This window comes from Muntiacus reevesi, chromosome 5 (genome assembly GCF_963930625.1).
Source record: "Muntiacus reevesi chromosome 5, mMunRee1.1, whole genome shotgun sequence".
NCBI classification, from domain to species: Eukaryota; Metazoa; Chordata; class Mammalia; order Artiodactyla; family Cervidae; genus Muntiacus; species Muntiacus reevesi.
This window is the reverse complement of record NC_089253.1, coordinates 42,877,748-42,903,310: the sequence shown is the minus strand read 5'-3', so window position 1 is coordinate 42,903,310 and position 25,563 is coordinate 42,877,748. Positions and strand designations below refer to the sequence as shown.

Here is a 25,563-nt window from a genome sequence, read left to right as displayed (position 1 = left end):
TTTCCCCACCAGCCCTGCGCCCCTGGAAGGACAGTGTGGGGTTGCTCACCTGGCAGCCTATTGACGAGCCATGTCAGCTGTTTTTTGGAGATGTTGGTCCAACTGAGGTCGAGGCTAACTGGCTGCCTCTTGATGATGCCACTGAGAGCCTGGGGTACGATAGCCTTACACCTACTCAAGTCAATTTTTGTCCAAAGTCTCTTGTCGCAGCACCTGTAACAGAAGGAAAGAGAACCAGCTCTCAAGACCTGATATCCCTTGTCAGAGGAACTTCACCACAGGCTACTGGAGGCTTCTGGGAAAAGCGGAGCCTTGGAGGATCACCCTTCCTAGATGCTTTTACATGCATATAAGGATCATGCCTTGCCATTTTTTGCCTCAGAGAATAGAGATTACTTGACCAGTCCACCCCAATTTACTTTGGCCGGGTTGAGAGCACAGAGCGACTGTCAGGGACACACAGTAAAACAATACTATAAGCCCTCATTTGCATTAAAATGGTATGGCTCCCACCAAAGTGTATACAAAGGAACATTAAAAAAATTTATTGACTCCTTAGTTGGAAGCTACGAGGCTTCCCTCTACTCTCCTCAAAGTCTCTCTCAACTGCCTGAGACGCAGGGTGGTGCTACCTGGCACATCCAGCTCATTTGTGCCTTGAACTCCAGAAACAGCCCATTTCATTATCCGGTCGCAAGAGGCTCTTTATTAAAATCAGGCCTGGAGAGTCCTCCACCATCCTTGGGTTTCTGCCTCAGTGCTATCTTTACTTTTTCTAGCCAGTCTACATCAGAACAGAAAGGGAGAGGCCTGCCCTTCTGCGACAAGTCCACAGGCCACAAATAGCACTGCAACACGCAGCTTCTCTTTAATATTTTAGAGCCTCTGCTCCCCAGCCTGGCTCAGCGTCTGGCTGGCAGGAGAAGAAGAGATGGCATATAATGGGAGTCTTACGTGGCTCGGCCTAGAAACTGAGGGACAGAGCCACAACTAAGCCCTACGAACAGAAATATTAGGAGAATCTGAGTGGATCACATGTCAATTCAGATTTGAGAAGTAAACTCATGGTTGCAAACAACGGACTCTTCACTTAAGAGACTGAAAAAACTTCACCCAGGACACATGAAACTTGTATGGCAAAAACAGAGCACTGGATCTCAAATTTTTAATATGTATCAGAATCCTCTGGTGGAGAATTTATTAAAAAGATTGCCCAGCCCCACCCTTGAGGTCCACATCAGTAGGTCTGAGATATGCCCCGAAAACCTGCATTTCTAACAAGGTCCCAGGTATGACACTGGTTTGGGCATCACACTTTGAAAACTACTGTAACAGGATTTGACCTAGATATAAAGGATTTATCCTAGGATTTAGGAACTTAAGGAAAAACAATGTCCGGTGGAAATATTTGTTCATCACCTCTAGGGATGCTCCCTTATGTCTTAATGTTTAACTTGAGAAGAAATGACAGGTTTCACTAAAAAGGACAACTAAGTCTCAGGAAGCTTCAAAACTGAACCTTGCTTCCTGGAGAAAGGCATTCTGGTCTAGGTTTAGAGTATGAGAATTAGAACTGTGGAACTGTGAGCCTGCGAGCACCTGCAAAGTTTCTGAAAAGCGCGTATACCTTTCTCGTGAGACGGAGAGGTAATGGGGGCAGGGGTGTAAGAGCAGTCGTCTGTGTCCCCAGCCCCAGGAGTGACTGGCGTATCACAGGCTCTCAACAAATGCGTGATGCGTTCAACTGACTGGGGGCAGGGGGATTCTGACTCCGAAGTTTTAGGACACACTGTACAAACCCACCCCCAAGCCCCAAGGTACAAATCCATTCAAAGTCCAGTAAGGAAAGACGAGAAAGTACAGAGCAGGGAGAAGGGGCCAAGGGCCAGATTTCCCTGATGACACCTGCAGGCACAACCGGCCACATCTTTAAGAGGACCCCTGTGTCCAGGAAACAGACTGGGTGAATTTAATCCTTTAGGGCCCAACCAGGCTCCAGGAGCCAAGACACATGCTGTTCTCACATGGAAAACTGCCACCTATGCCCATACCCCTGTGCCTGATCCCTGTAGCCCTGCTCACCATTTATACCACGTCTTGCACACTCGCATACATTCACAAAGTTCTCTGCGGCTGAGGTAGCGGAAGACAGACATCCAGACCTCCCGCTGCATCCAGCTTTCGTCTCCATCCTGAGCCCAACTGCCCCGGCCATTCAGCCTGGCTGCACCCCCCTCCTCTGCACTGTCATCTTCCTCCTCCTCCTCCTCCTCGTCCTCCTCCTCTCCCCCCAGCCCCTCCTCATCCCCGCGCTGGGGGGTTCGGGCTGGGCAGTGCTGGACCAGCACACGGGGGGAATGGCGAAGGTTGGCAGAGGAGGCCGTGATGGCCTGCAGCTTGGGCACAATGGATGTCCCGTGGAGCTCTTTGGTGGGCCTCTGCAGCGTGACAGTGAGGTACGATCCCCGGATCTTGGCTTTCTCAACTTCAGACAGCTCCTTTTTGCCGCTGGGATTGTTCTCCTTTTCCCGTACCATGGTGCGCTCTGTGGCCTGCAGCCGCAGCAACTGCCGCCGTTTGAAGCGCTCATCGCGGCTGGCACTGTGGTGGTCGCTGGGGCCGGCCCCAGGGGATGACCGAGTCACCACGCCCCGGGGGGAGGCCGGGTCGTGGATGAGCTGCAGCATGGAGGTGGGCGAGTGAGGTGGGGGCGTGAGGGGCTCGTCGCAGCTCCGCAGGGGCCGCAGGACTTTGGCTTGCACGGCTTCTTCGTCACTCTCTTCCATTTTTCGCTTCTGTAAAACAGGCCCACAAATGCCATGTCAGTGCCTCCTTTCTTTGAAAACCCCTACACTTACAGGGTCAACCCCTCTGCTGCTCTCGGGGACTAGCGGAGGGCAGGCCTCTGCTTTTCTGTGGGGGAGGGACCTCTGTGTGCTGCAGGGTGGTCATCTCCTCACTGTCTGCAAACCAGACTCTGTAACTGAGCTCATGTCTGTGCTCAACGCAGCTGATTATAGAGTAAAACCCTCAAAACAGGTTGCCTGGGAAATCTACCTGTGACAGAAAGGTCTGTGTCCAAGTACAGAGGAATGGGATCCACATTTGAGCTGTATGATTCCAAAGCCTGCCTTACTCATCTCCTGTCCCAGTTTTTTGGTTATAATATAATTCTCTGGGTAAAGAAATCCTTTAAAGAGGCTGCAACTCCTACCCCTACGCAACTTGACCATTTTAAATTCTGCCCCTAATTCAGCTCGTCACCCAAGAGACACTTCTGCTGGAAGAAAAACAGCCTACACATACATGTTTGAACTAAGATGCAGATTCTGACAGCAGTAAACCTACTGACTTTTAGCCCTACCAGGGTCTGAGTGCGACCCTTCCAGGCTGCTTCTCCTCAGTACCCCACACTGTCCCGGGAGACCAACCACAGGTGAGAGATTAAGCCTAGAATGAGAAACCGCACTGCTTCTGGAGGAATCTCTTCAAGATGAAAATGAGGAATTTGAGTTTGGTGAAGCCAATATCCCACAATAAAAGCACAACCTCACCCTCTGGCCTCCTTGTCCCTTCCTAGAGCCCACCTGGGCTATGATGCAATGAAGCCTGACCACGACGTTCCACTAGGTATCAAAACAGCAGTTCAGACTCCCTTAAGGAGACGTTCTATGTCCCTCTCCAACAATTCTGCTCCCTTTTCTCCTTACATTCTTAGATCACTGTGGCTCAAAGAGAATGACCAACTTTTGGGCGCTGGCTTTTACAAGGCATTAGAAGGTAACACTAAATATAGTACCTGCCAGTCTGTCTGCTACAGCAAGCACCCACCACTACCACCACCAGTGAAGACAAAAGTAAAAGTTACCACTAGAAGAACCTGCTGCTAGTAGAACTTGAAATGAGAACTCTAGCACTCGTCAACTCCAGAAATCCTTCTCCTCAGACCTATTTAGACTGAGAAGTCCAATGACCTCAGTGCCTGAGTGGGAAGAAATAGGGAAGAAAAAAAAAAAAAGCAACAAGGAAATGTGCCCCTACTCTCCTGTTAGGGCACCTGGAGGAGACCCCCAGGGCATGATGACCGACAGGAGGCCAGCGGCCACCCCTGTACGTGCCCTTAGCAGACCTTGTCTTCCTTGCCTGAAGGGCCAGTGCTTCTGTCCCTCTGACAGTACTGGTGACCACTGGACCAGCAATCACAGTCGCTCGGGGCCAAGGTCACAGCACAGGTTCCCTCCGGAGGAGCAACTGCCTCTGTAGGACACAACTGGCACAAGGGCAGGGCTTTCCGCCACAAGGTGAAGAAGACAAAATGCAAACCCGCCCAACTGGAAACTCCAGTATACCACTGCATTTACCAGCGGGCTCAGGTCACTGCCTCCCAAGTTTCATTCCTCACAGACCGAGCTCACCTCATTTCCCTCCTCAAACAGTCCAGCTGTGGCTCCTCTTTTTCAAGGGCCCCAGGGTGTAACAGAACACTGGGAAGTTGCAGAGTTCCAGGGGGAACAACATTCAATAATGCAAAAAAACAAAATTTACAACTCAAAAGAAAAACAGCTAACCAAAGGGGAAAAAAGATAACAAATAAAACAAAAATAATCTCTTGGGTCAGAAAAAACATGCAAAGGCAAACGTTATTTCCAAACTTGACATTTGCTTCCTTCTCACAGTGCGAGACTGGAAACGTTCCCTTACCTGGGCTTTTTCTGAGCTGTCCTCTTGGTAGCACTTTGGACACTCCCAGCAATTTGGCAATTCCTCATTAAGCAACCCCTCTCCATCCATCTACAGGCAGAGAGCGGTTATTAAAAATCTGTCTCATTTAAAAAACAGACAAAACCTAATCTGTCTCTTAAGTTGCCTTTATCAAACTGTAACACAGACACACGGTTGGGAAGAGTTACTCACTCCTAAACACACTGGTCTACAGGGGAGGAAAAAAAAAAACCCAAAATCAAGAGCCATTTGGCCTTACTCTCAGCCAGTGAGATACTGGCCACCCTTACCCTTGGTTACATTCATCAAATTTAGACTCCAAGAGAAGATTCCCAAGAGTCTGAGCCAATCTGGGTTCTCGTCCCCTGACACATACATTCTCCTGAGGGCCCCATGCCACTCTGTAAAAGGAACTGAACATACAGGAATGGTGCCAGTGTGATCTTGAGTGTGGGGCATAATGGTTATGACGCAATTGTGGCTTTGGTTTGGAGACTAGTAACCAGGTCTCTATGACTCAACTGTTAGGTGAGGATAAATAACAATATCCACCTTACATGGTAATGGTGAGGATTAAATGGATAAAATATTATATAAAATGTTTAGAAAAATGTGTGACATGTAGTAAACACTTTGTACTAACCAGTGTCATCATCATGACGATAATACCCTATTTTATCAAATCCAAGGTGCATATTTTTTCACATTTCAATTGTCTGAAACTGGGCTGCTTCTCACAATTAACAGTGTCTTATATAATCATTGTCAGCCAGGTGGCAATCATGACATAGTTGACACATTCAGAAAGACCAAGAAAGTACCAGCACCAACCAATGTACTTTAGATTTACAGAAAATCTAAGATAGACCCAACTTCACAGGGTTGTCTTAAAGATTAAATGAGGAGTCATATAAAACAGTGCTTCTCCATTATGACTGCATGTTAGAATCACTTGGGGAGCTTTTGAACACACCAGGGCCCAAGGTCCATGATAGAAGAGTTGACTCAATATCTGAGGTTAAGGCTTAAACCTCCTTATTACCTTTTTCCTTTTTTTTTTTTTTTGGTCCAGCTGTGTGGCTTGTGGGATCTTAGTTCCTGACCAGGGATGGAACCAGGGCCTTTAGCAGTGAAAGCCCATAATTTTAAACACTGGACCCCCAGGGAATTCCTATTACCACCCCAGGAGTGCATAGAGCCTGATACAGACTCAACACGCATTAAATGTCAGCTGACAGTATTACTCTCACCATCTTTCAGGAACTAATAACCCACGGATACAATGAAGAGACGCTTTAAAAATGTGAGGCATTCCAAAACTACTCTATTCCACGATGGCTGGGGACTCCGAACACACCCACCAAGGCCAGGCTGGAAGCGCCACGAGGGCAGGGACCAGGACTATTCAGTGTACTAGCTTGGCCTCAGGCTCTAGCACAGTGCCCGACACCGAATACAGACACTGAATCGAGAGCAGATGTCAGACCCCTCTGTGACCCTCAGCAGCCTCTCGTGACAGATGTCCCACTCTCCTGTGCTCCACTCAAGAGTCTTTAGACACGCTGTTAGCTGAGACCTCATGGGCCCCTTAGGCCTTTCCTCACCTGGAGGCAGCCAGGATGAACAATCTCATTGCAGATACAGCATTCCATGAGTTTCTTCTCAAAGTCCTGTGTCTCCTCGTTTTGATCCACCTCTCCACAGAGGGAACATGTGACGGAGTGAGGCAGTCTGGGCTATAAGAGGACAAAGACAGAAACCAAGAAAGAGCAGGCTTAGATCCTTATCATTCAGCTTGCCTTTAACTGAAGATGGACAATTTGGTTCCTGCAATTCTCCAGTAAACACTTAAGAGAGCATGGAGACCAGGTGGAGAGAAAAGAGGTGTTGGCAGGAAAATGACTAAAGAAGAAGATATGAAGAGTCAACTCGCTGAGGAGTAAAGACCAACAGGGAACAGTTTATTTTCAGTTGGCCTATCCTTGGCCTCCCAGGTCCTTCCTTTCTAATCCACTTAAAGAGGGAACAGACGACAGTGATCTGTCCTTCAAACACTAGTCTCTCATTTGAAAATTAGGCAAAAATTAAATTAGATTATGTTAGATATTAGACACCTCCTTCTAAATCCAGAGACAAGAGGGACAAAATGCAAAAAGCCATAAAGGCAGCAAAATCGTTTCTTTAGAGCTTTGCAGTCTATACAATATGCATATTTCAGCTCCACCCCTGGCATCACACCCCACCCCCATATTCTTTACCCAGCAGATCACTCACTGCCAAGCACTGCCGGAGAACACAGGACTGCTTCATGCGACCAGGCCCCCCAAACTTCTTCATGTCCCTGCAGTAGTGACAAACACCACACTCTCCTTGCACGCAGGCTTTGCATTTTCGACATCGCACTCGTCTCCGTCTGGCTCCAGACACGATGGGAGAGGCAGCGGCTGGGCGCACAGGTGTTAACCGTGGGGCTGGTTTCATAGTGTGAGGCTTTGTGATGGGGATGGTAGGAACCCGCACCTTTGGCCGGGTTGGGAATTTAAGCTGGAAAGAGAAAGCAGTGAGGTCAAACATATAAGGCAGTCTAAGGACTGGAGTGGCTAGAAGATGACAAGGCCTGGCAAACAATGGCCTGAGGGCAAATCGCACACAGGTTGTTTTTGTAAACAAAATTTTATTGGCACAAAACCATGCTCATTTTTGTTTTGTTCATGGGTGCTTCTTAGCGTAGTGGCAGAACTGAGAAACTGCAATAGACTGAACGGCCTGCAAAATTTAAAAAATTATCATCTTTGTTACATTTATTTACCTACACATTATCTTCACAAAAAAAGTTTGCCAATCCCTTCAGACTACTTCAGCCACATCCCTCTCACTCTGCTGAGCTGCCCTTTCCTGAAGCTTTCTATGTGCCAAAGGCATTGCAGGGGCCCTCCAATATTTCCTTATCCTGAATATTATTACTCAGAATACACTCATGAAGAAGACAGGAAACTACTTGAGGGAGCAACAAGTCTTATTCTTTATTATTCTAAATTCAACCCTACAATTCTGGCACATAGCAGACACTCCAAAAATAGCTGAGCATAAATTTCTCAGGTATATGTTTATAATTTTAGCACCTGTATTTTGCCCTGCTGGTGATCTTTTTAAGAACAAGGACTGTGACTCCCACTTCTTTAATTCCCACCATGCCTTAAACAGTTTTTGGACACAAACACTCAATAGCCAGGGCCGGGAAGGACTAGGCTGTTTCGCGGCGGCCCCATGTGGCCAAGCAGGAGGCAAGCGGGACAGAAGCACTGAGGAAGGAGGAAGTGGTTCTCCAAAGACATGTTTTAGATACACACCTTTATATTTTGCCTCAATGTCCCTGGGATGTGATGGCTCTGCAAGTGGTAGCTGGGAAACACCAAAGAAGGGCCCAATTTATTTGCCAGACTCATGACCAAGATCAGAATTCTATGACTGACCTTGACAAAGGACAATATGGGGTAGAATCATACAGGACCTGACTGAAGGGACGTGAAAATTCTTAACTGACAATTTATTAACTAATGGGTAGCTGTTTTCGTCTCTTCTCAATTCAATACTGAAAAGTCCAAACCAAGGGGAACCTTGAGAGTGTGGTCTCACTTCAATGAAGAAACGTTCTAGCCTTTTAAATGTATATCTAATTATTTTAACTAATTTTACATCAGATCTATAAAAAGAATTGAGTCACTGGGGCAGAAAGATAGGAACCGATCCACTCTGGTGAACAAATGCACACGCTGGCATCTGAACTTGGAGGCAGGTCTTCTAGTTTGACAGTCTGTTAAGACAGTCACCTCCAAAGATAGCTTGACTGAAGAGTCAAAACAGAACTGAGTAATGATTTTCTGTCAGTTCACATTAATGCACCAAAACCTGTCTGCCTCTGGTTGTTCTTTTTCTTCCTGGAATGGTAGCGGTTAGCCAGCAAAATGTTTCAGCAGCTTCAAGAATAGTTTCTTACCTTATCCCTTTTGGGCCACTGTACTATAGGGACTCCAGTGAGGGCTAACTTGGGATCACTGTTGGCAAGCTCCTCCAGCAAAACCTAAAGGAGAGATAGGAGAGAAGAGGGGAAGAAAGGACACAGTGAACAAAGAGTCAACCACTCCTAACAGCATCCAGACAGACTTAGCCTCAGTTCCCCGAAGCACCAAGGTGAAGAGCAGGCTGGCAACTTTCGACATTTTCCCTTCATATACAGACCCACTGCGAAACAAACAGAAGATGGAAGAGAACTCAAACTATCAAGACTTTAAATTTACCTCTACTTCCAGCCCTGCACTTGACTTGTGTGCTCACTGTGACCACGCTACCGTTGTCAAGTGCTGTCACATAGTTCGATACGTGACAGTACAACTTTACATCAACTCTTTACTTTTCTATACCAGCTAACGAGTACCACGATATTTTAAAATAATGCCTTCATTTTGCCGATGTTATTAGCAAATACTGACTGGCAAAAATAAAAAAAAAAGGATTGGCTAATACGAATAGCAGGGTCTTAACATCTTGATTCAACCCAGGACTCCATTCTTCAAAGGGTGATTAAAGAAATCTCATTCTCAAATCTCTCTCCCTCACATCCACATGCACACACACGTACCCATATGCACACACGGTCACTTATTTGCCTTTATTCCTATAAAGGGGGCAGCAACAATCTCAGGGGCAATAGTTCTCATGCCTTTAGCCAATCTAGTTTGAATGCCTTGAGGAACAATTCTACAGTAAGAAACTACCACTCAAGTGAGTCACACTGGTTATTATTTTGAAACAAATCTTTTATGTTTTAGACAGAAATGTCTCAGTCCCAAACCTTCTAGCACAATGAAATCTCTCCTCATCTGACCTCATGAGCCCTAAAGCAATGGCAACTGCAAAACAACCCCCCCCCCACACAAATCCAGAAGACAAATTACACAATTTCTTTCTGATTGCTTTAGATGTATATAGGATATTAACTGTTTCGAGAAAAAGTAAACTTTGATCCTAGACAGGCCAGCATGCCTGGGCCATTTTTAATAATCATTCTCAGAATCCTGTGGGCTCTGTGCCTAGAGACCAGGACTCTTGAAGCATGAGGCATTTCTCTACAAAGTTTTTCCATCCTTAACCTAAAGATCACGCTCCAGATCCAGAGCTAGGACTCAGAAAGACCCTTTAACTAGTACCCATGAAGCTCCTCCAGGACGAGTCCCTCTGCCAAGTCCCCCAGATGCCTCTCTCCCTCCCCCAAATTGCTTTCCTTTGCAGACGTTTTATTTACTTCAAGTTGCTATGGCACCCTATTCTGGAGCCTCCTGTTAGCACCACACTGCGTGGGGGTGAAGAGGCGGGGTGCGGTGCCACGTGGGACCAGGCTCCATCCGCTCCCAATCTCCCTGGGGTGAGAAATTCAGGTCCATTCAAAATGTGTGCTAGGGAATGCGAGTTCCCCTCCCCCACTTCGCACTGCTAACGCGGAGTAGGACTCTGCCCATTTCCTCCGCCTGTAGAGCACTGAACTGTCCACAAACAGGGACTTTCCACTTTCAGCAAAACAGACTGCACAGAAAGATCCGCAATTGTTCAAGAGTAGAACAGGAACCTAACTATCACCAAAAGCAGTCTACCTGCAAGATTTCTGTGGGGGACAAAGAAGGGTAGGTGGATAAATTGTGTCTGTGTTGGGGTGGGGGTGGAGGGTGTGCGGTGTGGGGGCAGCTGTTCACACAGGCACGACTCAGTTACTAGGGTCTGTGTGGGTGTGGAGGGAAATGCAGATTTCCTTCCAAGTCCTATTTCACTGGGGCCATACAACCAAGCACGCCCTGCCTTCATCAAAAAAGGCAGACTCCAACTGAGGCCCTTCAAGAAACCATATAAAGCAGCCACCACCCTTCACCAGAGGGGTTTTGGGACAGGGAGCGGGGGTGGAGTGCGGAAAGGCTGACGCCTATCTAGCCTCCTGGCATGAGAGAATGTTCAAGCGCAAGCTCACACCCGACACAGCCCAGGAAGGGGACGAGAGAACCGCGGGCGCCTGGGCGGAGAAGGGGAAGAGACTCCCAAAGGCAAACGACCCAATTTGAAAGCACATCCCACCCGGAGAGGGAACAAGTGCAGTGACGACGGCACCACCGACACCTCAGCACTATACCGGACTCGCCGGCAAGCAGTTCTCCTGCCTCTCCGCCACCGAGACCAGTCCCTGCAGTTCCACACACCACACACCCCAGACCAGAAGGGCTCTGCCGCCCGCCCGCCCGCCCGCCTGACCTTGTGTTTCCCGTCCTCTGGAGCTGCCGAGCTCTTGGATGAAGTTTCCCCAGCGTCTTTGTTTTGCTTTCTGTATTGGAAGTTGTGCTGAAGGAGTTAGGTGTTCTGCCTCTAGGAAAATTCCCAGTTTACTTGAAAAAAATGTGAAATCTCCCAGGGCACCTAAGGCAGGGCAGTCAGGCAATCACCTTTCAGGCTACCCGGAGGGAGCGGCGCGCAGAGCCCTGCGCTCCTTCTCGAGCCCTAGAGCTCAGCCGCGGCTTCCTGTGCCTGCGAACAATGCTGCTGCGTCACCCACATGCAGCTCCCAGAAATGCTTTGCAACGGAAGATGGCAGGAGGGGAGCCGAGCTCGAGTGAGCGAGCCAGCAGAGGGCCCAGCGTCCTGCGGCAGAGTCAGGAGGGGGCGTGCTGGGCAGCGCTCCCGGCGCGACGATTGGAGGAGAGCCCGCGGGGAGGGAGCCGCCGCCCCGCCCTCTCCCTCCCACCGCCCCGTCAGCGCTGGGGCAGAACCCAGGGCCGGCCCCCAGGGCTCTCGCCGGCGACTTCGGAAGGCGCCAGCGGAGGGAAGGGAAGGCTTTAACCCGTGCCAGTCGGTCCCGCGTTCGAACGTCCTTGCCGCGGTCCACAGCCCGGCCCTCAGGGTCACCTCCCTGTCACGGCCGCGCTCCCCCGGGCTGCACACAGGGCTCTCCTCGCGCCTGGGCAGACCGCGAGTCGCCCGAAGTTCAGCCTCTGCTGCGGAGCCCGGCCCGGAGCCGAGCGCCTCTGGAGTTACCTTCTCTCCCCACCGCCGGCCCGCCTCACCTGCCCCCGCTGCCCCTCCCCTAGCCCAGAATCCAGAACCGGCACGTTTCCAGAAACACCTTGGGCATGACACATTCCCACCAGGGGACCGGACACCATCCGCCTGTTCATCTCAGCTACTTCCACAGCTGAGGAGGCCTCTGCCCCAGCCCGCACCCTGAGAGCCGCCCTACTGCGGCGGCTCCCTCGTGACCAAGTCAGAACAGCTGAGGGGCACCCTCAGGAGCTTCACTCCCTAGCTTCGCATCAGGCGCCGGGAACCTAGGGCCAGCACCGCCTCCACACCTGCCGGTCTCCTGGGGCCTCAGTTAACAGCCTGGACTCTGCCTCTCACCACTCCATCCTCAGGACACCAGCACCCCCGCAACTCTTCCTATTCCTGTCCTTTGACATTGCCTGGATGAAGCAACCAGTCCCCCATTCAGTCACACATCTTGGTGCCACTTCTGACTGCCACTCAAGTGACACGTGTCACCTACTCTGCACTCACCGATCCACAGTCAGGGTTAAACTCAGACTGAAGGAGCACTCTTTTCTCAGGCTTCAGCATCCAGTATATTGGGGCCAGATTTATGTAACTTTTAGACTCTAACAAATGTAACTTGGCTTTTTGGGAAATTATAGAAGCAGCTTTGAAATAAACACCTCAGGCCACTGAGAACCTAGCTCTTACCACTGGAAACATGCTTATTTATTCTAGCTTATTCCAGGACAGTTGTTTCAGCCAGTTTCCCCTGCAGAGTCAATGGCCGAGTAGGCTCTCTGAGGCCTGGGGCTCTGGTGCCAGGGGCAGCATGGTTACTTCTGACATTAGTTTACCAAGGGAACGAGAGACTCCTGTACTCTTCAGTGGAACTCTTCCTGGAAATGTGTGAATGGTCATTCTAATCCTAAACTTGTACTTTTAGGACTCAAAGACTCTCTGTAATTAGCCTATTATGTTAGAAAAACCTTCCTTAACATTGTGAGAGGTCCTCTTGGAAAATGCTTACTTAGGTCTTAGTGCTATCTAATCTCGAGGGATGATACAGTATGCACAAACACTTAAGAGAAACAAGTTACTCCAAAACAAAACTCAAGTTCAAGTTGTAGCAAGCACAAATTCTAGAGGCCACCAGGAAAGAACAAAAATCACATAGGGCACTCGGAAGGTCACTTCAAGTAACTTCCCAAATCACACATTATAAATAAGGCCCAATTTTTTCCTCCTTTTAATTCAGAATAAAAGGTAGGCAACAATGATGAGAATTAGTAAGAATATAACATTACATAATACAAGACTATAATGAAAACATTTTTAAAGAATTGTATCTATTTTAACCTAACTTTATATGCCTTGTAGCTGAGTTATTCAAAACTTTTTACTCAGTAAGAATGTGAATTATTACAAATATCAGTAAAAACTACAAATGAAGTTTTATTTATACAGGTTCTTTTTTTTCCCTCCTCTTCTGGCTTAATGGATTAAAATCCAATTATACTGGGCTCTCTATCAGCTCTTCTCTTTGTTAGTGTCAGAATCACTCCCAAAGTGTCAGATGAAGGAAAATTTCTGATTCGTGTTTCTTTATTCACAACCGTAACTCTGCTTCAGTCCCATCATCCTCCTGTAGTAGAGCTTCATATAAATTTTTAGATCATAGTTACAAAATAAAATGCTAGATAGACTCTTAGATGAGAACAGCAGTAGCCAATTGTACCACAAAGGAAGAATTTCAAATTTATAAATTTAGAGCTTTTATCATTTACATAATACTGTAGTCATCAGTCTGCATCATCTAACAGGAAAGGGTCTTAACCAGTTAACTAAAAAGAATGGCGCCTGCTTCCCTCAGGACAGAATCTACCTCCAGTCCTCAGGGTCAGGTCCAGCACCTGTAAACCTAGAAGTCACTCACTCACTTTCTTAGCCCACTTAAAATGCCTGCTCCTCCACTGGACTGTAAGCCCCCTAAGGGTTTGGTCCACAGTATGTTTGCGTATTTATACCAACACTAAGCCTGGTTCTTGGCAGAGAGCAGGCAGGGATTACTCACAGTAGTGAAATAAGTGAATTTCAAAGATTTGTAATTTTCACAGCATCTCCACTGAGGTAGATGTTATTTTATAGAGGAGAAAACAGGCTCTTATTGATCCAGTATCCTGCCTAACAGTCACATTTTTGCCAAGCTTACCAAAATGTCTTAGAGAAAACAGGAAAGTAGAACAATATTCAAAAACACTGAAATTGTTTCATTAACTGAGTTGGGCAGCCAGATGTATTGATATATTAAGAGCCTCTTTTTATACATACATTAAGAGCTGCTTTATTACCAAAATAATAAAGTTTGATTAAAAATTCAGCCTTCCAGCTGATTCCCACCACCTTGCTATGACCCACTGTCAGTAAGTAGTTAACATGCCCACTCTAGGCCCACTGTAATTTTAGCACATACAAACAAAGATACTTTTTTTAAACATTAATGGGATTGCACTATACATACTACTCCAGGTCCTGCCTCTTTACTCAACATCTCTCAAGGACATGGCCTCTCAATTTTAGATCAGGAGTCAAGGTTACTTTATATCCCCTCCCAAATAGGACTTTATATATGCTCATTACTTTCCCCTAACTTTGTCAATAAATCAACCTTTTTTAATGCACCATATTTCATCTAATCCCCTTGCAACTCTGTATGATTCTTTCTTCAATGCTGTAGAACATTTTTAGACGCTTCAAAGCCCTTTAACCACATCACTAAAACTGTTTCTCCCAGGGAATGTGTAATTATGGGTATCTCATCCCACCAATGTTCCTCTAACCTCTTCTCCTAGTTATTTGTGAGAGCCACACAGGCTACAACAAGAGACCATCCCCCTCTGTTACAGGAAGGGTAAGCTCTGGGCTTGCTTTAGTCCTTCGCTGCAGTGTAGCCCGTGTTACCACAGCACCAAGTTCTCTAGCACTGCAGTCTCCAGCTGGGCAGTGATTCGGCACCCACCCGATCCAATGGTTTTTTTTCTTTTTGGTGGTGTTCAGGTTTTCAAAGTATTCAAGTCTGAAACTTACTATTATCTAAAGCTCAAATTAAATATAACAGGTCAAATGTAGGAATAAGTACTCCATTTGATCTTAACTGAAACTACCTGCAGAGACGGGCTCTAAACCTTTTGTCTTCTGTCATCAGCTGTATTTTGACATGGTATTAGGTAAACAAGGGGGAACCCAAACACCGCCAGTCTGTGCAGTCACCCTACTGGGCCACTCGTCCTCTGATGACCTGGTCTCTACGCCCCCTCTGTCTACTGAGCAAAGGCAGCCATGTTTTCCATGATCCCTGATAAACAGCAAGCTCTTAGGACACTTGTCACAGTGTTAAGAGCTCTCTTTAGACGGCTCTTCTTAAGTCATTCCCTTTCTTGCTGCCTCCTTTTACTCTGCCTGAAGTTTGACACAAATCGTTCTACATTTTCCCCTACTACTCTGCCTCTATAAATATCCTTATTTAACTATATTAATTAAGAGCTGTGGTTGTTCAGTCGAACTGTTTGTTGTTCAGTGACCAACTTTTTGTGACCCTAGGCATTGCAACATGCCAGGCTTCCCTGAGTTTGGCCACTATCTCCCTGAGTTTGGTCAGATTAGTTAATAGTTTGTGAATTTCTATCATGACATTTGACCTGTACAACTGACTAGTGAATTATAATGACTTACTACAACTGGATTCAATGAAATCAAATCTATCTATAGATATCCCTTAGGATTAAAAAGATATTTCTCTTTTTCATAAATTAAAAATGCAGATCCCCAAGCCAAAAGAACATTAGTGAGAGATAAACTTATAAAACCTTCCTTCTTAGGGTTCCTAAAGGCAATTATACAAGTTAGTAAGTCAGCAAAGTCACAATTTAATGTTTTCCACATCCATGGCAGAATAGCTAGGAAAAAACAAACTTCTGGACTTCTCTGGTGGTCCAGTGGTTAAGACTCCATGCTCTCAGTGCAGGGGGCACAGGTTCGATTCCTGGTCCGGTAATTAAGATCTTGCATGCCACAAAGCACCGCCAAGATGAAATTTTTAAAAAAAAGAAAGAAGAAAGAAACTTTGCGGAAGTTCCTTGGTGGCCTAGTGGTTACAATTTCAGACTTTCTCTGCTGTAACCCGGGGTCAGGTCCTGGTTAGGGAACTGAGATCATGCAAGCCATGTGGCCTGGCCAAAAAAAGAGACAAACTTCTATAGAAAAAAAAAAGATGCTATACTCAAACTCTCAGGAAAATATATATGGCCCATCACAATGAAAAACAAAAAATATAAGTGTCCTTTGTTCACTCAGGAGTAGGAAGTGAGTTTGGGAACTGGCTTGTGAATACAGGAAAGTATGGCTAGGCTTGTTCTGATGCAGTATATCAATCATTATAGATACAGGACCACACCTACCTGGAACTTAGTTATTTCCTCCCACAAACACAAGCCACAATACCACCTGCCTTGTCTATAAAAACTTTATAAAACTAAACTATAAAACTAACTGCCTAGGTTCTGTCACTATGGAGAGGACCAACCTCACTAGGTTACCAATCCTTTCAGTCTCTTAAAGTTTTTATCATTTCAATGATGCATAAATAATAAGATATACTTAGAATGTCAACTGAAGAAAGAAAAAAATAAAAAAATTAGAAGTCTAGGTCTTAGCCCAGTCTTTGGAGTTCTTTCCTGAGGTATCTGGCAGAAGGTAAGGAGAACCTCAGCTGGTTGTTTAGTGGTAGCCAAGAAACACTTGTATAAGGATGAGGAATAAAAAAGCTGTACTATGAGATATTTAGCCCATCTTCCTTAAAGGCACATAAAATTATTCCTTATAAATTTTTCTGTGGCTTAAAACAATCTATACAAAAGGTTTTAAAAATAACACGTTACAAATGGTTAACTGGCTGTCTAATACACATACCCATGCCCTGCGCTGAAGACATAATTCCAAACAGTGATTTAAAGACTTTTTTTTTTTTTTAAAGACTTTTTTATGTTTGTATTAATGGTCCCTTTTTTTGGACTACAGAGGGTGGCATGTGGGATTTTAGTTCTCTGACCAGGGACTGAACCCATGTCTCCTGCAGTGGAAGCTCAGTCTAAACCACTGGACCTCTGGGGTAGTCCGCATTGGTTTCATATGAGATATATGAGAAAAGATTTACTAGACCTCTCTCCAGTTCAAAGAGTTCAAACCTGGATTCCCTAAAAATAAATTTGTTTCTTTGAGAAAAATATATGAGGAGTGGGTAGGACTTTGAAGATTACTAAGCATTAAAAAGCAGACATATTACTTTGCCACAAAGGTCCGTCTAGTCAAAGCTATGGTTTTTCCAGTAGTCATGTACGGATGTGAGAGTTGGACTACAAAGAAAGCTGAATGCTGAAGAAATTGATGCTTTTGAACTGTGGTGTTAGAGAAGACTCTTGAGAGTCCCCTGGACACCAAGGAGACCCAACCAGTCCATTCTAAAGGAAATCAGTCCTGAATATTCATTGGAAGGACTGATGCGGAAGCTGAGACTCCAATACTTTGGCCACCTGATGTGAAGAACTGACTCATTTGAAAAAGACCTGATGCTGGCAAAAGACTGAAAGTGGGAGGAGGAGGGGATGACAGAGGATGAGATAGCTGGTGGCATCACGACTCAATGGACATGAGTTTGAGTGAGCTCCGGGAGTTGGTGATGGACAGGGAAGCCTGGCGTGCTGCAAGTCCATGGGATTGCAAAGAGTCGGACACGACTGAGCGACTGAACTGAACTGAATGCTGGGAGACTTACTGAGAAAGAAGAAAAATATACAACATGAAGAAACTTGATTTGGCAGTAAGATGAATTACATTTAAAATAACACTTTTCTCAGAAGTTGCCCCAATGTATTTAAGTCTTAATGTAGGTAAATTTGAAGCTCAGTTCAGCTCAGTCGCTCAGTAGTGTCTGACTCTTTGCGACCCCATGGACTGCAGCACGCCAGGCCTCCCTGTCGATCACCAACACCTGGAGTTTACCCAAACTCATGTCCATTGAGTTGGTGATGCCATCCAGCCATCTCATCCTGTCATCCCCTTCTCCTCCTGCCTTCAATCTTTCCCAGCATCAGGGTCTTTTCAAATGAGTCAGCTCTTGGCATTAGGTGGCCAAAGTATCGGGAGTTCTGAGGGCAAGAGTTAGAAGGGGGTGACAGAGGATGAGAGGGTTGGATGGCATCACTGACTCAATGGACATGAGCTTAAGCAAACTCCAGGAGACAGTGAAGGACAGCGGAGTCTGGCATGCTGCAGTCCATGGGGTTGTAAAGAGTTGAACACGACTGGAGAAGGAAATGGCAACCCACTCCGGCATTCTTGCCTCAAAAATCCTGCGGGCAGAGGAGCCTAGTAGGCTACAGTCCATGGGGTCGCAGAGTCGGACACCACTGAGCAACTTCACTTTCACTTTCGCAACTGAACAACAACAACAAATGTGCTTGGGATAAGACTGCCAGAGATTTTACTGGTCATTTTTGTTCTGAAATAGGCCTCTTTATCAGAGTGTAACAAGTTCTAAATAACATTTCTTAATATAAACATTTTTCTCAGGCTCACCCTTTTTCTAGGGTCAGCCTGATATCTGCATTTTTAAGATTAGATTTAAATCCTAACAGAACATACAGATGTTCGCATTTTTCTAATAGGGACTTAACCTCATTTTAGAAACTGAAACACTGTACAGCCCAAACACACACACACTCTCTTCTTTCTGGTTGAACCAAGATCACCTCAAACTCCCGAATTTTCTCTCAGAATCCAGAAACTGACTGTCCTAGCCAGGTTAGCAGCCGTTATGCAACACAACGAACCCTTACCTTCACATCAGCAATGAGAGCATCTTCGTCTTCTATCCCTGTAGGGACGCATTTCTTATGCAGTGGCAGAGATTCCAATTTATCTACAAGGCAACGAAGGCCTTCAAGCTCAAAATGGGTCAGATGCACCTGTCGGTCCTTTCGGGGGCTACACTGGGAATCCCACACTTGGCCATTCTGGGAACCCCGGCTAGAGTCAGAGGATGAGTCCCCAGACAAAGTTTTCTTCAGACTTGGAAGACTTCGGCAGGTTTTGCCCAGTCCATCATAATCCAGGTTGACCCCGTTGGCTACAGGACTGGTGAGGACAGAACGTCTGCTGCTCAAACGCCGGGGCTCTCGGTCTACTGCTTCCTCATCCCCGTTTCCAGACTCCAACCCATTTAACTCCAAATCTGCCAGTATGAAGAAAAAATGTGGTATGAATGTGCCACTTGGCCATGTGATCAACAAGAGAAATAGATAGTAATCGAAGGACCCTGATGTTATAAATGACAAAGTTACCACAGTTTAAAAATGGTCTTCCCTATTCCAACCCATTTGTCTACTGCTGAAAATCAGTTACAGGTAAAAATAGGATCCTGAGTTAATAGGATAACTGAGGCAACAGTCAACTGGATTTTTAAAAGATTGGGAAGGGTGCAGTCTTTAATAAACAGTGTGCTGAAAATAAGTTACCCATGAAAATAGTTGCAAATGAGTTTCAAGTTCAAACTTAATTTGATTATGATCTCATTATCTTTTAAAAGACTAGTACTAATATGAAGCACACTGGCTTCCCTGGTGGCTCAGTGGTAAAGAATCTGCCTGCCAAAAAAAAAAAAAAAAGAATCTGCCTGCCAATGCAGGAGACACAGGTTCGATCCCTGGGTCAGGGAAGATCCCCTGGAGAAGGAAGGGGCAACCCACTCCAGTATTCTTGCCTGGAAAATTCCACTGACAGAGGAGCCTGGCAGGCTACAGTCTATGGGATTGCGAAAGAGTCAGACATGACTTATAACTAAACAACAAAAACATGAAGCATATATATTTAAAAACTGCCTTTGTTCAAAATTTTGGCCATAAAATTAAGCTTTGGAATCAAAATCTTAGCAACATGGTTAATAAAACAACGTGAATATTTTTTAAAAGAAAGATTTTGAGAGTCAAAAAAAAGAGTTTTGATAAAAGAAGAATTTTAAAATGTTAACTAATCTTTTATTGTGGAAGTAATAAATGCTGACTATTAATAATTTAGAAAATATAGGAAGGTGCAAAGAAGTCAGTCATCCTGTATTCTCCATCTCCACCCTTGGAGAAATTCAACAGTGTGATGGATCTTCTTTCCATCTTTTTCTATACATATGTGTATAACTACAACTTGACATATTTTTAAACAAAATTAGGATCATGCTATATATACAATTCTGTATCCTGCTTTCACATATTGTTGAGCATGTTTTACTTTCAAATGACAACATCAATTATCCTCAGAGGAAATGCTAAGGCAAAAAAGTATTTTGCTTACATGACCATAGGATATGGCAGTGTTGGCTCCTCTTTATTTTCAAGGAATGGAATAGCCTAAAAATGTGTAACTGAAACTACCTTGACATCCAATAAAATATTTCTCTTAAAACTCAGAAGAATATACATTTTAGAATCTTACCAACATGATTTAACATTCTCATTTATTAACTCTTAGATCATGAGCAAGTTTTTTAATTTCCTTGAACCTTGATGTCACCATTTGTAAAATATGGATAAATACATATACACCTCACAGGTAATAACAACTTAACGTATACAGACTGCTTAGTTTGGTGCCTGAAATACAGTTAAGAGTAACTCTGATGATGCAATCCTAGTTTTTATTGTGCCAAAGACCATTCTTTACACAATAAAACATGCTAAGACTTTCTTTCTGCCCATACAGAGCTGCTTGCAGGATCTTAGTTCCCCAACCAGGAAGTGAACCTGGATCACGGCAGTGATAGTGCGGAGTCCTAACCACTTGATCAATTTCCAACTGATTACTTTCTTGAGGAGCAAAGTACTAACACCAGATGAGATCCAGAATATTTCATTTAGCCCTAATAATTCACATCTGGGTAGGAGGATCAATTGTAACCAGTATTCAACTTCAATGAGTGGATTCAGTACTTCTAAGTAGATAAGTAAAAAGATAAACCATAAAAACAAAACATCTGGGGAATAGCCTGTGGAGTATTCCTGGCCTTACCCTCAGTCCTGTGGAGTATCTTGGAAGTTCATGTAGGTGGAACACTTACCCATGCTAAGGGACTCTTTCTGAAATTCCTTAGTTAGGTGAGAGCGGTTGGTTATGCAGTACACATAGCGCTCCAACACGTACCAACACATCTCATAGTAGAATGGATAGCGGAACTTATTAGGAACCTAACAAGGGAATAAAATAATGAGAAAATCAAGCTAATAACAATTTTTCAGGAAAGAGAGTAACAAACAAACACTCCAATAATTAGCCCAGGAAAAACTCTCTCTAGTTAATATGTATCCTAGGTTGCCATGTGGAGCAAGAATTTAAGTGAATCTCTCAACTTAAAAAATGTTGGTCTTCGGAAATCATCACTAAAGATAACAGGTACTTGGAAAGACCATTTAGAACTATCAAGAAGCTGTCTTGTTGAATGGGAAAGCATCAAAAAGAAGTTTTGAGACAGAGAGCAAAATGTTAGCAAGGCACAATATACTTATTGTGTATATCAACCATTCTTGCCTGTACCCTGAATCAGAAGGCCATGAAACACAGAATATAATGGAAAATGTTTTTATTATGTCCTTACATACATGAAAGTATGATTAGAGATGCATTCCCAAGCTATACCTCATCTGGGACACTAGACTGAGTATTTCCCCCCACTATTAGCTCTCAGCTTGCCTGCTTCATACTTTGTACTCTACTAAGATGGTATGTCCGCAAATCAGGTTACTATTCCACGTGGCCTCATCAGCTGCTATCTTTAGCTTTCTTTTCATTCTTCCCCAAAATAGTATGAAATTATTCCAGGTGAATTATAATAAAAATAATTGCCCTTCTGATTTATCATGGTCAAGGAACCCGCAAATCAGCATGGCTCAAGATCAACCATGGAGATTATCTTAAATACAGGCATACCTCATTTTACTGTGCTTTACCGAGTTTCACAGATATTGTGGCCTTTTTTTTTTTTTTAAACAAATTGAAGGTTTATAGCAACCTTGCATTTGTCAGATGATGACTAACACTGTTTAGCAATAAAGTATTGCTTTTTTTCTGTTTTAACTCTTGTCTATCTTTATTTTGTTTTCTTAATCATTTTTTAATTGAAGGATAACTGCTTTACAGAATTCTGTTGCAATAAAGTATCTTTAAAGTACATAGTTTTTTTTTTTAAAGACATAATGCCACTGTACATTAACAGACAACAAATAATGTAAAAATAACCAAGACTATGTATAATGTGAATATAATTTTTATATACACTGGAAAAAGAAAAATACTCCTGTGATTTCAGTTTACGGCAATATTCACTATCGCAGTAGTACTGAACCAAACCTGCCAGATCTCTGAGGTATGCTTGTATATTCTGCCTGTCTTCTTTCAGAGAGGGCTTCTTTCAAAAGGATAAGGAAAACAATATTTTTAGGATTGATCTGAATATGTAACTCCTGAGAATGTTCCCACCTACTTTTCAAAGCTCCATGTCAGGCAATCTTCCCAAATCAAGGAGACTCAGATGGACATCCCTTTTCAAAACCCTTCACTAGGTCACAGGGCATCTTTGGGGAATAAGGAGATCACCTTCCTCATTGCAAAGCAGGAGAGACGTACTTTTTATTAGCTTTCCAATGCAAAGGTTTTAGGCTCTGAATCTTAGTCTCTGATGCCACTAGAGCTTCAACAACTAGAAGAGGTTTCTCCTCCCTTGTTTGAAAATAAAATTAATTTACTTTTGGTACAGCAGGAGGGAACACAAGAATTAATAGATACTTGATCCCCCCAAAATTAAACATAATACACTGCGCTTCTCTGCTTGCCTTTTAAGTTTTAAAAACGACTTTGGGAAAGGTCTTTAGGACAACCCCAAATTCTAAACCCTCTGAAACTCTGTTGACAATGGAGTAGTGCTGACAAGAAAATAAAATAAAGTAAAATAAAATATAAAATGGGCATTACACTTTTAATTTTTCACTTGGAACTCAAGAGACTGTACTAATAATACCCAAGACATCATACACCCAAACTACCCCATTACATTTCCCTCCTCCATTACATTTTACCTATGCTGCTAGACACCACAGAGCACATCAATTTCTAAGAATGGGTTAGAATTTTTGAAAAAAAAATTTTAATATTCATTATGAAATTATTGAGCCTTTAAGCACTATCAATAGAACTAACAATACTCAATTCAAATAGTATATTTCTACACTGGCATGGCAAAAGTAATTAACATATTGCATTAAATTTATAACATATTTTATACTTCTTTACTAGAGCATTCTCTACACATTCTCTTTTAAGTTAAACTTTGTAAGTTAAAAGAAGTTGGTAACATAATAAATGTATGTCAGGTTGGTACTGGCAATGTAAAAGCTTGGGTGTAGAAAGCAAAAGAAAAAAACAAAAACAACCTCTGTGGACATGTGTAGAGGATCCAGTGAAATTTCACAGAAACAGAGAGTTCCTTATTTGGAAGGAAAGAATTAAGTCATATGTAGGAAAAATGGAATAGTATGTCTGTTAGATACTGAAATTTGACATTTTCTGATAAACAAAGTCTAGGAAAATTATATAGATAAACCAAGATTAGTTATTACCAACCAGTTGAACAGTCTGCAGGAGACTTTTTCATGCAGAGTTAAGGTGCTCATTTTACCTATAGTTTTGAATATATATCCTCCCTTTCTTCCCTCAAATTGAGCAAACAATTAAGCAACGGGCATAATGGCAATTTTTAGCCAAAAAAGGGAAAGCTTTTAAAAAATATTTTCATATTGAACATTACAACAGGGTAGAAGGTATTATCGAAAAATCATTTTGAGTTATATAAGAGTATTTTACTATGAAATTATGTGATTTTTCTCCTTTAAAACATTTAAACTATTTTTACTGTTACTTTAACTTCAAATCTACTAAACTACTATTGTATCTTCTGTAGTTTCACTATTTTTAACAAACAAGCTATAAAATTCTATAAAATTCACTTCTATAAAATTTATTTTAAAAGCACTGTTTCCTCTCTTAATTCTAACAGGGCAATCTCTGTAACTCCGACAGCAACAATCTTGTATCTTATGTATAATATTTACATAATAGGTAGCTCTAACCAAAATACATGTTTCAAAATAGGCACCAAAATGGTTAATTGATCATGTTCACAGTAAACTAGTCAGTAACCATTCCTTCTAAAAATTATGAATTCTTCATTAATTATTTTTTTATTTTTAATCCTGAAAACTTTCAAATCCACCAGAATGTTTATAGAGTACTACTGTTACAGAGTGTTATAGAGTACCACTAAGACTTTCATAGCTTTCCCAAGATTCATCAATCATTAACATATCACACTTTTAAATGGTGGGGGGTAAGGTGGAATCTAACTAAAAGAGAATTTTGTGAAAGAAGAAAATTACATGAAATCAAATTTCAGTATCCATAAATACAATTGTATATATTTGAGCCATCCTCACTTGTTTAAGTGCTTCATTCTACAAGGCAGAGTAAGTGCTTGTGACAGATACTGTATGGCCCACAACGCCTAAAATATTGACTATCTGGTTCTTTACAAAAAAATTTGTCAACTCTTGCCTTAAGGTATCTACTGCATGTAACTTTCCCCCATATACCCAGGATGATTTATCAGTTATGTAACACCCTATGGAAAACGGACAAAATAAGACACACAAATCATTTTCTACAAAGTTTAATTCTCTCATGGAACCCCAGTTGAGAAAGGCAGTGTACACATTTATATATTAAAGTACAATAGTTTGAGTGTTACACAGTAAGCAGAGTAAAAAGAGATATATGAAACCTCTTCACATTCAATTCTTACAGTTACTTACCCGTGTTCGATCTTCAATGTTGTATATTTTTAACTGCATGGGGATATTGAAGCTATGCAAAAAATTGCCTCCAAACACCAACGTGTCTGTAGGAGTATACACAGCATGAATCCAGCCTAGGAGAAAGGGAACAGACAGCAGAGGCTATAAGCACTCACTGCAGCGTGGCTCTCTCAGAGCCTCAGCACAAGACTTCTATATCACACTTTTTACCCTAATTCTGCCTCTTCATGGCTGGTCAAGTTACTTCATCTCTTGTAACCTCAATATCCTCTGTAAATCCAGGATAAATTATACTTTACATGTGTGGCTATTAAGTACTGGGTGAGAAAATCCATGTCAAGTGTTTAGTATATACAGTAAACCTGGTGCCTGCATTTTCTGGTGCACTTAATATGAACCAGGCTCAACACAAGAGAAGTTACTTGTGTTGTCATTTACTCCTCCCAACAAAACGAAAGGGCTTTAAATACTTGACCAAAGTAGTATTAGCAGGTAAATGTATAGTCAGAATTGTAATAAAGGTCTGTGACTCCAAAATCTCTGCTCCCTCTAAGTACTTATTTTGGAATTTAGTTACCTGATAAAAACTAGCACTAATCCAGCACTCTAGGTTTCACAGTTGTCACTTAGCAGAGGAAGAAATTCTTAATCAGGGTTGTTTATCACCTGCAAAATAGGTCTTATCCATAGATTCTGAATAGCTAAGAATAAAGTGGGGCCCAAACGTGTAGATCTGAAAAGCCTCTACTGGTAATTCTCATACATATTTTTAGTGGAAAACCATGGCCTTGAAAAAAAATTCTCTGCATTTACT

The 25,563-nt window shown here is 43.4% G+C and overlaps 1 protein-coding gene across 9 annotated transcripts in view; it reads right to left on the bottom strand.

The window, feature by feature from the left end:
- Positions 1-25,563, bottom strand: part of KDM2A (lysine demethylase 2A) — an 89,253-nt gene that overhangs the window by 5,016 nt on the left and 58,674 nt on the right. For all 9 annotated transcript variants that reach the window (XM_065937869.1, XM_065937871.1, XM_065937874.1 and 6 more), the window contains 9 exons: positions 24,747-24,862; positions 20,948-21,074; positions 18,678-19,072; positions 8,720-8,803; positions 6,997-7,266; positions 6,327-6,458; positions 4,702-4,791; positions 2,083-2,795; positions 50-213 (listed from right to left, as the gene is read on the bottom strand). In XM_065937869.1, the coding sequence (XP_065793941.1) occupies positions 50-213; positions 2,083-2,795; positions 4,702-4,791; positions 6,327-6,458; positions 6,997-7,266; positions 8,720-8,803; positions 18,678-19,072; positions 20,948-21,074; positions 24,747-24,862 (2,091 nt within the window). The remainder of the gene's footprint in view (positions 1-49; positions 214-2,082; positions 2,796-4,701; positions 4,792-6,326; positions 6,459-6,996; positions 7,267-8,719; positions 8,804-18,677; positions 19,073-20,947; positions 21,075-24,746; positions 24,863-25,563) is intronic.